This window comes from Argopecten irradians, chromosome 13 (genome assembly GCF_041381155.1).
Source record: "Argopecten irradians isolate NY chromosome 13, Ai_NY, whole genome shotgun sequence".
Classification (NCBI taxonomy): domain Eukaryota; kingdom Metazoa; phylum Mollusca; class Bivalvia; order Pectinida; family Pectinidae; genus Argopecten; species Argopecten irradians.
Window position 1 is genome coordinate 9,627,724 of NC_091146.1, and position 16,548 is coordinate 9,644,271.

Genomic DNA, 16,548 nt, shown 5'->3' on the forward strand with positions numbered 1-16,548 from the left:
TGTACGATAATGTTAGATCGCATTGGTCAGGATATTCAGCAGCGTAATGTAGTATGGTAAATCGTTAATGTTTTTGTCACACTGACTTGTATTTAAACCACCAATTACTGCACCTCCATTATGCACTCTTACCAGGCACAGTTTGAGGTGTTCAGCTCATGTGACGTCACAATGTTGTTCTAGCGATCACTTAAGATCGATGTTTACGGTAATTTATTTATACTTTATGGATTCAAAATCTCTCCAGAATTTATTATAAACATGTAATTAAATGTACATATGAGCATTGCACAGCATTCAGGTGACAATTATGGGAGTTTGAATGCCTGCTAGACAACGGTAAATGCAACATTGTTGAAGTGAAATAATTTGAACAGGCATATTTAACAGTCCAATTCATGTGTACATAATCCGTGTTCCCTATTGCGTTTTCTACAAGGAAAACCAAACATTCTGGTGACGTGATTGTCAGAGATAGCTTATCGCTAACTATCTAACCTTGGACCAGGGAGTGTATACACTGAACAGCTATGTTGATCCCGAAAGTAAGTACTATTAATGCATCTATGGTTTGTTCGCTTGGTTTTTTGTTAATTATTTTTGCTGGATTGTTGTAAAATACACACATAACTGGCCTGTTCAGCCATACCTTACTGATAATGTCGTAAGACACGTGTGTAATAACTCTATTTTGAAGTCACGGTTGATAAGTGCGACATAATTGTAACAGAGTTCATGGGCTACTTGGTTTGGTTAGGACACAGATGACGAAGTCATATCATCAAGTCAATCATTTTATTACATAGAATAATATAGCGTTGCACGATGGCCCCGGTTGACAAGAACGTCAAATCCTAGCCTGACAGTTCGCCACTATTATATAGAAACGAAATTGAGATTTTTTTTTCTCGATATTTCCATAAACATGAGTTATGTGTGAAATACAATTTTGTGCACTGTATGATCTTCTTACTGTATATGATATAGTGATATCATTGAGATAGCGTTACCCATTTAGAAATGATGTCAAGACTATTAATTAACTTACATTATATATAATAATAATAATAAAAATACTGTAAGAAGTATTTTCATAATTTCAATTGTTCTGAAATCAGAACGATTTTTGAAGTGTTCCAGCAAAATTAATGCAGTGTAACTTACTTACTTTTGGAGAAAATCGACTTTTTGTCTCCCTATTTCCCTGATTCAAATATTCACTTTTGCCATACTTGGAAGGTCTTTATCACTGTTTATTCCCGTTGAAAACAAACGTTCTGACGCCCTTCGCGGGTTAAGTTCATTTTACGAATATAAAGTCAACAAAAGAAGCGGAACACTATCAAGAAACAGTGCATTTTCGGCTCTAATATCAATATTAGTTGGGCCCAAAACTTGATTCCGGATAATAAGAATTTCCTGTAATAGTTGCAATAGAAAAATATTACGATGTCAGTAAATAAATGTTTAATTTCTTTCGTTTGATTCAATTTCTTAATTTGATGACTTGATCCCGAACATTCCAGTGACGTCATTTTTAGTAGGAGTGAATGAAACGGCAGTCAGTCCCGCCAAACAGTGACGTCACAATCACCGAATTGATGTCGCTTACATATTTCCCACGGTAGTAAAAAGGAGTACACACTCATAGTGAATGCATCTTTTCTTGATCATCAAAGAAGCGTTTCGCTTTTGAGCGAAATCGTGTAAATAACAGGCAACTTGCTTTCGTTTTGAATACCATCTTCTGTATATAAAATGAAAAAGTTGCAGGATAAACAGAATACACGATCACAATGTTACAATACAATTTTTATTTTGATGTCGACACGGAAAATTGAGATGACTAGGCAAAACCTTCTCACCTCATTTCATCGCACAAACGATAGCAGCATCGATATTAATTATAGCAAAATAAAAATGTCCAACGTTGGAAATATTGCAAGTACATTCATTATTTACATAAACCAGTTATTAGAATAATCATTTATTTCATCTAGACTAAATAATTTGCGAATCTCATACATCGCCTGCAAGGAGACGACCTTGGCCTATCGCTAGTCACGATGCTCTCGATCGTGGTCTTATATTATGTAACTTTTCATGGGATATTAAATCTAGATATATCTGTTTTCGACAGTTAAATTTCTATGAACATGTGTAAAACAAGCAGTCTCAACTGCTATTCCGAGGCCGTAAAATGCAATCTTGATCACCTCAGCCAAAACACAGGGGCACGCAAATTATGACAGAAACGTTTACTAGTAATTTGATATATATGTCATTTTAAAGTATTGGAGACCTTTTGATATGCACGTGTATATATCATGATGTTTCAAGTGGCTGCCCGTATTATTTTTTTGTGAAAAATGAATTATATATATTATATATATGTTATAAAATTCGGTTAGCTTTTTTATTGTCATTATTGTTATATACACTGTATGTGATTTTTAAACGAAAACACATATTTTACCTAAGAAGCCAATTATATATATAATGTAAGTATCGGTTAGCTTGTAATAATAATTAATAATAATAATAATAATAAAAACTTTATTTCACGAGGGTTACATATTTAGTACAGTACTAATCTTACATATGGCCCTCACAACAATACGACGAAAACAAGAACAAACATGTAATACATTCATATTGACAGGAATAAACATTATTATATTGTAAACTTTCAGTCATTTTTTTTTCACTCAAATTCACATTTATTCAAACACAGACTTTGTTTTGAAACAAATAAACTTTTGTTGATTAATACCAAACATACCCGGTATTTCCATTGCATTGAAACATAAAAAATGATTTATCGTTCATTTACAAAAACTAGAACACAATATTGTATCTACTAGCTATATGTGTATAGCTATATATAGGGAGACAGCAGCCTATGTGGTGTTAATAATATACATGTATATAGATAAAAATTACATGTAAACGAGAATGCAAAGAAATTATAGTTTGATAAATACATTGTTAAAAAATAAGTTTTAACATTCTTTTTGAAGGCAGATAGTGATGGCACAGTGTTTAAACTCGATGGTAAGTTATTCCAGAGCTTAACTCCATTGTAATGGAGGGAGTTTTTGAACAATTCAGAGTGTGCTCTAGGTAGGATTAATTTATTTTGTGTCGTTGATCTTAACCCATATTGATACATTTCATTGCAAGAAATAAAACAAGTTTTTAAATATTCAGGTGCCAGATCATTTAATTACCTATAAACTAGTACACATGTATGATACATAATTCTATATTCGAAAGGAAGAGCATCAGTATCTTTAAACAGCTCTTTGCTTGGAGTCAAAGTTGATTTCCTCAAAATAACTCTAAGTGCTCGTTTTTGAATTTTAGTAATTGCAGTTTTTTGTTCTTGGGTCAAGCCATTCCCCCATACAACAGCAGCATAGTCCATTATTGGGAGAATATATGCATTGTAATAAACTTTTTTGGCATCAACATTCAAATATCTAGACATTCTACGCAGTAAAGCAACTGCCGTGGCTAGTTTTGATAAAACTTGTTTTACTTGTTCTACCCAAGTGAGGTTTTTATTGATGTGTACACCCAAAAGCTTTTGACATGAGGTAGAATGTATTTCCTCATTATCTGCATACAATACCATGGGCATATGATCACCCGATTTTTGTTTACTGGAAACTAACATAGATTTGGTCTTCCATTGATTAAGTTTCATGTTATTATTTGTACACCATTTTACAATTTGATTCAAGTTTTCTTGTAGTTGACATGTAACACTAGTATAGTCAATACCCTTTACATGCATAGTACTGTCATCTGCATACATATCTATTTGACAATTTTTCACATATAGCGGCATATCATTTACATAAATTATAAACAATAAAGGACCCAGTATTGATCCTTGTGGAACTCCCGATTGAAGGTTTAGTGGTTGTTGTCAGTTGGTTTAAACTGCTAATGATATGCGATCCATATTCCATCCTGTATTTTATTAGATATAAGGTTTAATCAATAATAATGCATCAGACATCGTCAATGGGTTTTTTTTTTTTTTTTGTATGTTTAATTAATTCATTCATTCATGATTACAATATCACAAATTTGGAATTGCAACCAATTAACAAGAGGACTAATGCTGAGAAGGAAAATATTAAAACGTCAGTGGTTCCTTTGTTTCGGCGATTGTGATTTCGACTGACCACTTGATCTGTGAGTTTGTGTAGTAATGCCTTGTTTATCCCCTATATATAGTTACTGCTAGCGTTATCCCTCATCGTCGGGGAAGTCTCGAGTTTCCTCGTCGACTATGTCAATGACCTTGATGGACCAATGGACTTCTCCTGTGCGGGCAACACCTCCTTGCACCAGTTAGCTAGTAGTCATGACAACGGGGCTGAGGACAGACGATGGTCGTTTGGCTGCCTTCCTGCCAGGGACAAAGTACAGAACTGTGTTTGGTCCGGTAGGTTTACATTTACATGTTTACAGGTATTTCTAAAGGTTCTAATTCTTCCAATTAAAGTGTGTTGTAAAAATGAATTCCACTTTTGTATTTGTTATGTACATATTTAATCACCACCAGGAATCATTCTGATATGTTAAATGTTTATTCATAAAAAAGAAAATAATGAAAATTATTCGTCATTTTGCCATAAAAAAATATCGTCCAGTGAAGGCTTTCATTTCTCTTGAAGCAATAACATAACAATACAACTGGTCACAAAGCCATTTTCGGCGATCATTAATTCGATATTTTTTCTTTCCTTATTCTAAATGTTTTGAAAGACAATTTTGATTAATTTGATTCATGGGTGGAATGGACGTTTCAGTGGAAGGACATCTTCAACTCCTTCCTTCTATCGATTGTTATGTAAACAAGTTTGTCTAGCGGGTGGAAAGAATGTTTCATATATAGGACATCTTCAACATCTCTACCAACTGTTGTATTACAGGTTATGTAAATGATTTTGACAGACCAGTGTTGTACGAGTGTCCTGGAGAGGATTTCATCAATGGCGTCCGAAGTATCCATGACAACGGTGCCGAAGATAGACGATGGGCTTTCCAATGTTGCGCACTACGAGGTGAGATGACTTAAAAGACAAGTTGATGATATTTTTTTTAAACGCAACAAAAGTTATAAATTCTTTAAATAGTTTCTATGTTTCAATTCAAAGTGGTTTGGGAATAAGCCGGGTTTGAAGCATTATTCGGTAAAAAAAATTAATCAGATTTAAGGATAAGAAATATAAAAGAATTATATGATGCTCAAATACCTTCAACTTTAAAAGGATTAAATTATGATTGGCGTTGTGACCGTTTTATTACGGCGTCGTCATAGAGTTGAAATTATAGGTTACTAGAATCTACGATGCTTGTCTTTCCTCCGTGAAATTTTGACCTTCCATAGATTATAAATGCCTAACCTTAAGAATATCATTTTTTTAAGTTTCAGTCACTGTCGTATACTCCTGTCCATGGTCGTAGTATGCTAAGAACAATCAAATGTGTATTAGAATTGATTGATAACGTCCATACCAATGTGGGCTATGGTAACATATTTAATAATCACCATGCGCTATGTAGACAAGCCTTGTGTCGCACACGCAAGCTAGTGTTTCCCTTCAATTTCGGAGCAAACGTCGTAGCATACACAATAAAAATACAAAGCCATGTGCGGTACCAGACTGTTTGTTTGCAGCTGGCGTAACGTCAGTTTGAGATTCTGGCGATGAGTCATCCATCTCCAGTCTTCTGCCCTACATTTCTACCACCGTTCAGAAATCATCTGACACAAGATCTGATGAAACAAAACCATGAATGATGGGACACATCGGTTGATTTATTTGCTTCCAGGTCATGCACGGAGTCACTGTCACTTCACGGGGTATCTGAATCAGTACGATGGCCCACTGTCATATACTGTCCCGGATGATCAACTCATCCATGGCATCAGTAGTATCCATGATAACGGTGCTGAGTAAGTAATCAAAATATTTAATAATGTACGGAAAAAAATTCTTTCACTTGTTCCTTTATTAGCTCACCTGGTCCGAAGGACCGAGGTGAGCTTATGGGATACCGCAGCGTCCGGCGTCCGGCGTCCGTCGTCCGTCGTCCGTCAACAATCGACTTCTTCTCCATAACCGCTGGTCGGATTTCAACAAAATTTGACTGGTAGCATCCTTATCGGCTACTAACTGAAAATTGTACAAATGATGGGGCTGATCCCCCGGGGGCCTGAGGGCCGGGGCTAAATGGGGTCAATTTGGCTATTTCCATATAAACGACTTCTTCTCTGAAAACAAGCATCGGATAGCACCCATAATGCAATGGTAGCATCCTTATAGGGTGGGGATTCCAAGTTGTGCAAATGATGGGGCTGACCCCCGACACCCCCCCCCCCGGAGGCCTGAGGGGCGGCTTCAAAAGGGGCCAATTTGGCTATTTCCATATAAACGACCTCTTCTCTGAAACTAAGCATGGTATAGCACCCATAATACAATGGTAGCATCCTTATAGTGTGGGGATTCAAAATTGTGCAAATGATAGGGCTGACCCCTGGGGGCCTGAGGGGCGGGGTCAAAAGGGGTCAATTTGGCTATTTCCATATAAATGACTTCTTCTCTGCAATTAAGAATGGAAGAGCACTTATAATGCATCGGTAGCATCCTTATAGGGTTGGGATTTGAAATTGTACAAATGATAGGGCTGACCCCCGGGGCCTTAGACAGCAATAGATGCGAGGTCAAAAAGGTGAATTAGGCTACTACTTTCATATAAATTACTTTGTCTTTGAACCTATGTATTGGATAGCATATTTGTATGGTATCAATAGCATCATTGTATGGTTGTGATTCAAAATTAAACTTTGGGAGTCAATTTTGCCTATTTTTCTAATTGTCAGAGTCTTGTGAAAATTACTAACAAAAAACCAGGTGAGCGATACAGGCCCTCTGGGCCTCTTGTATTAATCGTTTTGCATTTGTCATGGGTTTCCTACTGCATGGAACAATCAAGTAAATGAAGGAAAGACCTTCGAAATGGCCAATGTGTACAGAAGATGAAGCCCTGGATACAAATTGCACTCGGCCACTGGTTTGCGGGTTTTGAATTTCAAAAGTAAAAAATATTTCTAACATATGAATATCTAAAAGTTACAATGATATCATTTTAGAAACTTAGATCAAAATTTAGGTTCAAAATATTGAATAGGTAAAATCATTAGAATGCAGGTATTAAAAGAATTACTCTGGTTGGAGTTTGATTAGAAGGGTTCCATCTTTATAGCGTTATATGAGAATCTATGCTTTAGTTAAAAAATAAAGTATCTAAATTTTAATCAGATGAACGTTAACATATATCAATGTAAAAGCATTTTGTTGATTGGTTTCTGTTAAGTGGGCAGTCGAACAATATTTACAACTTATACATCGCATAGTAATAGACTGTCGTGTGAGTCCTCTAATACAAAACACTGTGCTGCATGACAATGGTACAGCGCATGTGCGTATAGCAAATCATCAAACGTTTACCTAAAGTTTTCAGAAGGGAGGTAATTCTCACAGAAAGTGTCACACTCAAGTAAAATATTTTTTGTGCATATTTATCTCCGTTCTCGCTCTCTCCATATGTCATCAATGACAAATTGTAATGGTTTTTTTTTCGTGTTTGATGAGTCAGTTGAGTTTATTTCGATGCAAATGCATGCTACATGTACATGTGTGTAATACATAGTGATTAGCGTTGTAATACATATTAATTGTAATAGATGTAATATATATATACAATTTTGAATGCAATTTCATTTTATTTTTCAGAGACCGTATATTTGCTTTCGAAGTATGCCATTATGTAGAAGGTGAATACAAAAAGTAACCATTTGTGTTGAACATGTGTAACATTATGACATGATTGATCTAAGTATATAATGAATAAAGTTGAAATATCACCGTTCACTCTTGTCCATTACAATCCTGTTGTAACTTCTTCTCTTGTGTCTACACTCTTCATTGTTTATATGATAAATAAACTATATATCAACCCGTTTGCGCGTGCTTTCAAATTTCGCTATTTCGCGCACATGTACGCGACTCTAAAATGTGATCTAAAAATTTCATCACGAAAGAGATATTAAAACTCTACGAAATTAAATTGGTTCATATACAAATGACGTTTTTATTTGCAAATTTTTATACTTTAGTTTTTAATTTTTTTTATTTATGACATTAATAGAACAAATCACTAACTGGGACTGGTCCCGATTCTAATCAGATGATATATTCAAACCAATTCCTAAACACAGGTTAAGTATTTTAAGCTAAATTGGAAAAGGTCATTGCGTAGCAAGCTCCACATCCTTGAATTAACATGGTCTGAACTCATAACATTCTTCTTTTCTATTCAAATTTTCTAAAGATAATCTATTCAAAATTCCGAATTTATTTTGGGACTCTTTTTCTATGAAATCATTTCGCCGTTATACATGTATCAGCTAATCATTTACCAACAGCGAGGCATTTTTTCCTTTATGGTCTGATAAAATAAATTATTAAACCTATGAAAATGCTTGTTACTAGCAAATTTGAATTTTACATGTGGATGATTAAATCAAAAGCACGACAGATACATTAAACCATTAAAGGAATCAACGAAAACATTTCTTTCTCTCACCATTAAAGGAATTAACGAAAACATTTCTGTCGTTGAAAGCAAAAAAAAACAACATTGTTAATGATTTAATATGAAATTCAGTGACTTCGTACATGTTATATTGTGCATATACCACTAGTGAAATATAACCTGGAGTGTTTCCATTAGCTGAAAATTCATTGTGACCATATTGTGACTGACTTATGGTCAGTAAAAAATGCCATGACGACATGATTCTTGGACCAAATGGTGGCCTGGATGTTATTATACAATGATTCAGAACTTTCAGTAAAATCGGATGTATGACGAATTAGTGAAACGTAATTGGTATGCGAAGGTAAAGCCTGGATTGTGTACAATTGTGACGTTCAATTGCAGAAACGGAGTTACAATAATCTGTATTTTAATCGGATCAGACAAAATACATTCCGAGGTCCTTTGTCTTTGATAGACATTAAAGTATATTCCTTCCTTGTCCCGAATTACAAACATAACACGCATTGTTGTCTATTCACGTGATTTTAATTAACCGCATTACCAGCTTTGGACGAGCTATTTAAATACGCTTTGAATCTAGAGATAAAAACAAGATAATTACAAGCAAATGAATCAGAGGTATGTTTAAAACACAACAGGGGGTTCACGGTTGATTACACTTGTCATCCTAAAGATAGCATTACACTGATTTACGCTGATTCACCTTTCTGTACGAGAAATATCGTACACGTAACTACTACTGTAATCTGAACAGTGCTATACAGACATACAGCTCTATATTGGTCACACAAGCAAAATGTAAAAAAAAATACTTTATTTGTTTGATTAATTAACTTCCTATTAACAGCCAGGATAAGGTAAGGACGGTCTCACATGTATGCGGTGCATAGCATGTATCTAGAGGGAGGTGCGTGTTTTTCCGACAGAGCATAAACGATTTTCATCATTTGGACATTAATTGTTTTTACTCGTGTAAATTTACACAGGCAATATGTCTTCAGGTCAAATTGTCTTCAGGTCAATTTTGACCTGAAAAAGACCTGAAATTGACATGAAAAATTCTTCATGTGAAATCCAGGTCAATTTCAGGTCAATCATTTGACTTTTCAGGTAAACCTCACCTGAAAAAAAATACTTGAATTAACATGAAGACATATTGCCTGTATATGTTTAATTAACACCAAAATGATATGAAATAACTTGTTTTGTTTTAGGTGTATGCACAGTCAGTAATCCATTCCATGTAGGGCATTATGTCATGATATTCATCTCGGGATGAAATCAATTATTTCAAATATATTATTCTGAAGTATGATGCAATATTGTAAAGTAAGTAACTTTTTCTTCGGAAGAAAATTACAAATTGATCTACTTCCGTTTTGATAGAGAAAAATAATTGTTCGTCAACAGTGTAGCATTATCAATTAGTTATTAAAGTGAATAGTCGGGCAAAGAACCCCAGTCTAAATGCGTTCATTGGCCTTCCAAAAGTTCTCACATATTAATACGACGGTCAAGTTCTGTTTAGTTTCCCAGTTCTGACCATTAAAGTAAAGAAAAGTTGAAAGCATTGAAAGCGAGGCTGCGTGGGAATGTAACCACGGACATAGTGAGCCGGGAGGACGTTTTAGAATTTCCATACTTTAAATTAATTTCTTCGTACGCAGACAGATTTTGACGAGAGATTTTAATTTTCCATTTCATAAGAAGTTATACTGGATACATTCACACCATTTTTACCGACTTTAGCCATCCTTGCCCGACTGTTCACTTTAAGTGAAATATAAAAAAAACTATTTTCAAAAGATGATAATGGGATATTTAGCCATTGGATGATAACGATGGAACATTTTGAGTTCACAGAATCAATATTTGCAATTGATATGGATTATGTTATTTTCATTTTCTTAGTTGGCATCGGGAAACAAGCAGTACCATAATATGATGCATGTGTATGGCCGTATATGATATCATGTTTGAATTATGGGGTATATTCTTGTAGTATTGAAGCATGTTGTTTACAAATATCGATTGGTAGCATGGCTAATATGTACTATGATGTAGAAAATTGGCTAATGATATTGCTGTGAGATAGCTAGGTTCTTATTTTCAACGTTATCATCGTGTCATCTCCTAGGATAAAACAAAGCTGTCATTTTTCTTTGACTGGTCAAGGTTCCCCCAAATTAAGTTGTTCTTCATGGTTTTTCTAATTTAACTTAAATACTTACGGATATTATATCTGGTTATGTATGGATGAAATAGCATTCTAACTTTGGGTCTTCTTAATTTTAGTTTTTGTTTGTTTTTGTTTTTATGTTGCCTGCTTAAAGTCCTATGAATGTTATCACGTAAACTCCCGAGTGGGTTTTTCTTTCAAGTTTACATAGCAAACATTGAATAACATAATATGTGTTTTCCTTTAACCATGTTGTTGTTTTTGAGTGTGTTTGTTCAAACAAAAATCAAGTAAATTTTATAATATCATCTAATAAAATGATGTAGACAATTTGTGTACAAATAAGCCCTATATATGTATATTATATAGAAAACACTTTCTTTTTATTGTAATTCAAACTATATAAGACATATGAATGTGACATCAAAAATTGAAAATAGCAAAAAAAAAAAAAAAAAAAAAGGTTCCCCCAAATTGTCTTCGTAAAATTCGCTAAAACAATCGTATATTTAAACACACTGTAAAATTCCTGTTTTCCCTATTAAGGTGATAGACACTAACTGTTTAAACTAGCGGTATTTTGTGATATGCCTATATATCACTTTTTAGGATTTTAGGAATACTTGAACCTAATTATGTTGATATTGTTTGACTGGATTTTGATTTACGAAAAATATACATACACATCGAATCATTTTTAGCCGTTTCACGGAAATAACGGTTGTAAATTATATCACACAAATATGACATTCATGGAGGCTTTCCAATTGATACCAATGTTATAATGATATCCGAGCATAGTGGCAATATTGAATTTTTGATTTTAAGTCAAATTCAACAAATCTGCATGTTTTGCCGAAAATACAGCGGTTGAATATTTTCATCGCAAAACAAAGTATGAAGAGATATTAAAGATGACATTTATACGTTAACATTTATGTGTATTCATTACTTGTCATTTGCTTGTTTTGTTTCTGTCTTGATACATCGCCTTGGATATGTTTGAAAAACTATTTTTTCATAGCCCTATGACATTAAAAATACTGACATTAATACTTTATAAAATCGGGTGTACGTTGATGTAGCTATAAAAAGTCCGTGTGATCGAGTGTATACTAATAATAGCCGTGTATATAATTCTAAAACAAACAGAATCATGGGCACATTAGCGGGCTATTTAAATATAGGGGTGGTCTTCTTATCAGATTTGGTAATTGACCTGACTATACTGGAAGGGAATAACAGGTAACGAACATGGCGGAGAGTACATGTACAACATAACACAAGGTTTGTCATAGATATTGACTTAACACAGCTTTGATAGTAGGTTTCCTATATGTTGTTCTGTTATATATTTCAAAATACTACAACTCCAGAACACAAGGATGGTCTTAGATAGCTTATTCGATAACATAGCTCTGATATTAGGTAGGGATGTTTCTATGCTGTTATGCTTAAATCGCGACGTTTATTTATTGATCTATTTTCGTTGAACTGAGTCGGTAGTGAATTATATTACAACTCTTATTACATAAGAAAATATGTGCTTTTGTGTTTTTAAAAATTAGTTTATTTATCTTATACACTGCTCAAAAATTCGGTTACGTATGTAAAACTTTGCCGGCAATTTATCTCTGAGAAAACTCTCGAAAAACAATTAATGAGGTAGAGATTATAAATAAGTTGATGATGAATTTATACTGATGACTATATTTATAGTGCTAACATATTTCTGTACTTTATGTATATATGTAAAACTGCACGTTCAGCAGAACGTTTGGAGGGCAGCGTATATACAAGTATACATTAACTGCATAAGCTATGAGTAGAAATATTAGAAAGTTACATATATGAATACAAGCAATGCATGTAGAAATAGAGATGATGAATGTTAATATTGTGGGCAGTTTATCATCTCAATATAGTTATTCATAATAATTTCAGTATAGTGTTGCTATTATTGAATGCTTGTTAACTAATAGATAAAAAACCTAGTAATTTGCACAAAAACGAAATATAGGGAGCTTTTTTGTTTTCTTTTCCACTATGAATATCTTAAATATTTACCGAAGATCGATGATGTAGGAAATAACTTCAATTGCTGTAGTGCGTTTACTACGTTACCCGTACTCTAGATCTCTCGGAAGATATTTTATATTCCTTCATACCCTAAAAAAGATAATAAAGATATATCAAATTCAAATTTACTTCGGAATCCACAAAACCAACAATCCAAAAAAGTGTTAATAGGGAAAGCGTCCATAAATTTCAAATCACCTATGTGAGCAGTTATGTACATCGAGTTTTGTTTAATGCTAATTTAAGGTTTGTAAACATACTTAAACTAGTTCATGGTTCCGCTATCAATCTCACGATCAATAATGTTTGGCTAGAGGTATTTTACACGATATATAGGGAACTTTAAAACTATCCTAATCAGACGGAGGTCTAGGTAGGACCAACATAGTAAGTATTGTATACTTGTTGTACGTGTACAGTTATATAATGGCCTTTAGTAATTAATATGCCCCGTTATTCTAATGTGAAAATATATTTTCTGTATTTCTAACGTTTAATTCACGCAAAATTTTCGTCAAATGAAATGATTTCATTGTTATTAGCAAAACGAAACATATTTTTTGTATTTTGAGTATAAAAGGAGCCGTAGGTGTGGTTTGTACGTGTAGTGTTAAATACGGTCCCTGCCAGTCAGCTGACGGAGCATGCTTCTTTGGCTCAGTTGGTAGAGCCGTAGATTTCCTCGCCGGAGACCCTGGTTCGATTCCTTGTCGGGGCACTCGACTGTTCTTCTACATGAGTATCAGTGCAGGTTAAGAATGATATGCCATATATATATGGTTACAATTATTATTCAAAATATGTATTTTTAAATACATGGTTTCTCATATATTAATTTGAATAATTATGATTTATATTCGTATTATGTCGTTGTGTCTTATCATAATGTAAAATACTGCCTACACTTTTGAAGTATTTACAAAAATGGATATTTTCTTTATGTCTTTCAATATTGGGGTATTCAGAAAGATTGTCAGTAAAATAGGCACATATTAATCTACCATATAAACTACACTGTACCATGACAAGACAATGAAAGATCACGGAATACGTATGAATATCCCTGGAATTATTTGGTATATGATCCTAGATTCTTACCAGATTAAAGTGTTTGTAATACTGATATCACAGCCATACTTCCGGGTACAAGCTTGTATTTTTGTGTCAGCTAGTATACCGACTTATATATGATAAGTTCGTTGTTGGGGATTACATAGGTTTTTACTCCAGAGTTCCGTAGCCAATACACTAATCTCAATAGCAGTAACCAGCCGATAACGATAACACATTATGTAATGCTACATGTATACTGATACTTTACAGCTAATCAGTATCGATCAATCTTATCCTGGTTTGATATCATGGTGAAATGCCCCTTATAATAGTGGTATATGAGTAATAATACATATCAAGCCAATATGGCGTACACTGATTAATGTCTAGCATACAGCTACGATACTGTCCTTGATCAATTTAGTAAATAGATTCACGTTTCTGGGAAGGTTTCGTGGTCGAAGCAGTACAACGTAGTCCGATATCTCGCTACCACTCGCAGTCACGACAGAAGTGTAACCAGTCCCACGTACGGGACTATATTCCTGTCCGCTTATTTCGTTGGTTATTCGATTGGGCTTCACACACTCCAAACAATTAAAATCATTTAATATCTGTTTCCCTTTTTGGAATGTGTTGTGTCTATGAATGTCTTTAAGTTCGTTTTGTGGATCCATGAAATATTTGTATTCTTGTCCAAATTTTAATGCAAACATGTTGTCGGAGATAATGGACAACACATCCAACCTGCTGACATTTTACTAAAAATGGAAAACCCAATCGTCTCACTCCCTTTATGCTGCGCAGAAAGTACCACAATTATAGACTATGTGCATGTCTCGGCAAGGGGTCAGAATACAAAGCCATCGTCATTGGTGCGAACGTTCAACTGAAGGTCAAAAGACTAAAAAGGCAAATGAATTTAGAATATCATTTGTTGTCTCTTCATACTGGCTGACTTTCTTCTTAACGTCTTAATTGACATTGTCTTAAGTTGGTCGTCAGGTGAGCATCTCTGATAACGACTCTAATATCTGTCCTTTGGCCGATAACGACTCTAGAATCTGTCCTTAAACATGGTAGCTTCTGTTTCTGCTCAGCGCTCTGTATAAAGGAAGTGGGACGACTGGTTGTCAGTAAAAATGTGATCGGTGTACTCGGTGTCATGCTTCAATGAGATAGCTCTATAAAAGGATAGGAATTCCACTATTAGGAGAAGAAACAACACGAATATACCATAGTCACCGCAACACATTGACACATGGAAGTCGTCCTTAAATGACCCCGGTTGTTAATAGGACGTTAAACCTTATAAACCAAACAAATTATTATGGGATGCTTGGTGAGATCGAAAGGTTATTTAGATAAGTATGGTCCATTATTATGGAATGATTGACTGGTTATTTAGATAACTATGGTCCATTATTATGGGATGCCTGGTGAGATTGACTGGTTATTGGATGCCTGGTGAGATTGACTGGTTATTTAGATAATTATGGTCCATTATTATGGGATGCCTGATGAGATTGACTGGTTATTTAGATAACTATGGTCCATTATTATGGGATGCCTGATGAGATTGACTGGTTATTTAGATAATTATGGTCCATTATTATGGGATGCCTGGTGAGATTGACTGGTTATTGGATGCCTGGTGAGATTGACTGGTTATTTAGATAATTATGGTCCATTATTATGGGATGCCTGATGAGATTGACTGGTTATTGGATGCCTGGTGAGATTGACTGGTTATTGGATACCTGGTGAGATTGACTGGTTATTTAGATAACTATGGTCCATTATTATGGGATGCCTGATGATTGACTGGTTATTTAGATAACTATGGTCCATTATTATGGGATGCCTGGTGAGATTGACTGGTTATTGGATGCCTGGTGAGATTGACTGGTTATTTAGATAACTATGGTCCATTATTATGGGATGCCTGATGAGATTGACTGGTTATTTAGATAATTATGGTCCATTATTATGGGATGCCTGATGAGATTGACTGGTTATTGGATGCCTGGTGAGATTGACTGGTTATTGGATACCTGGTGAGATTGACTGGTTATTGGATGCCTGGTGAGATTGACTGGTTATTTAGATAACTATGGTCCATTATTATGGGATGCCTGATGAGATTGACTGGTTATTTAGATAACTATGGTCCATTATTATGGGATGCCTGATGAGATTGACTGGTTATTTAGATAATTATGGTCTGTTATAATGGAAAGCCTAATGAGATTGACTGGTTATGGGATGCCTGGTGAAATTGACTGGTTATTTAGATAATTACGGTCCTTTGTAGAAGCATGTACACTGTACAAGTAAACCGTGAAAATGTCCAACGGCAATACCACAACCCTGTCAACATCTGCGTGCATGTTTCTTTTTATTCTCATTCTTGAATTATCAAGAGGCGATGTAATTAGATAATTAAAGATGGGAGACAAGTACATAGTTGCACAATCTGAACGAGGAATTAACTGAATACATTCACAGTTCATATTCACAGAACTGGATATTTCAATATAAAATGGAACTTTGATATTTTGTAGAGGTCAGCAATCACAAACACGTATAAT

The 16,548-nt window shown here is 34.5% G+C and overlaps 1 protein-coding gene across 1 annotated transcript; it reads left to right on the top strand.

Moving 5' to 3' along the window:
- The first annotated feature begins 388 nt into the window (after positions 1-388).
- On the top strand, positions 389-7,953 carry LOC138305431 (dermatopontin-like). The gene is made up of 5 exons (XM_069245655.1): positions 389-545; positions 4,249-4,459; positions 4,950-5,081; positions 5,854-5,977; positions 7,818-7,953. The coding sequence occupies exons 1-5, from the start codon at positions 531-533 to the stop codon at positions 7,873-7,875; spliced, it is 540 nt and encodes a 179-aa protein (XP_069101756.1). The 5' UTR covers positions 389-530; the 3' UTR covers positions 7,876-7,953.
- The last annotated feature ends 8,595 nt before the right edge of the window (positions 7,954-16,548 follow it).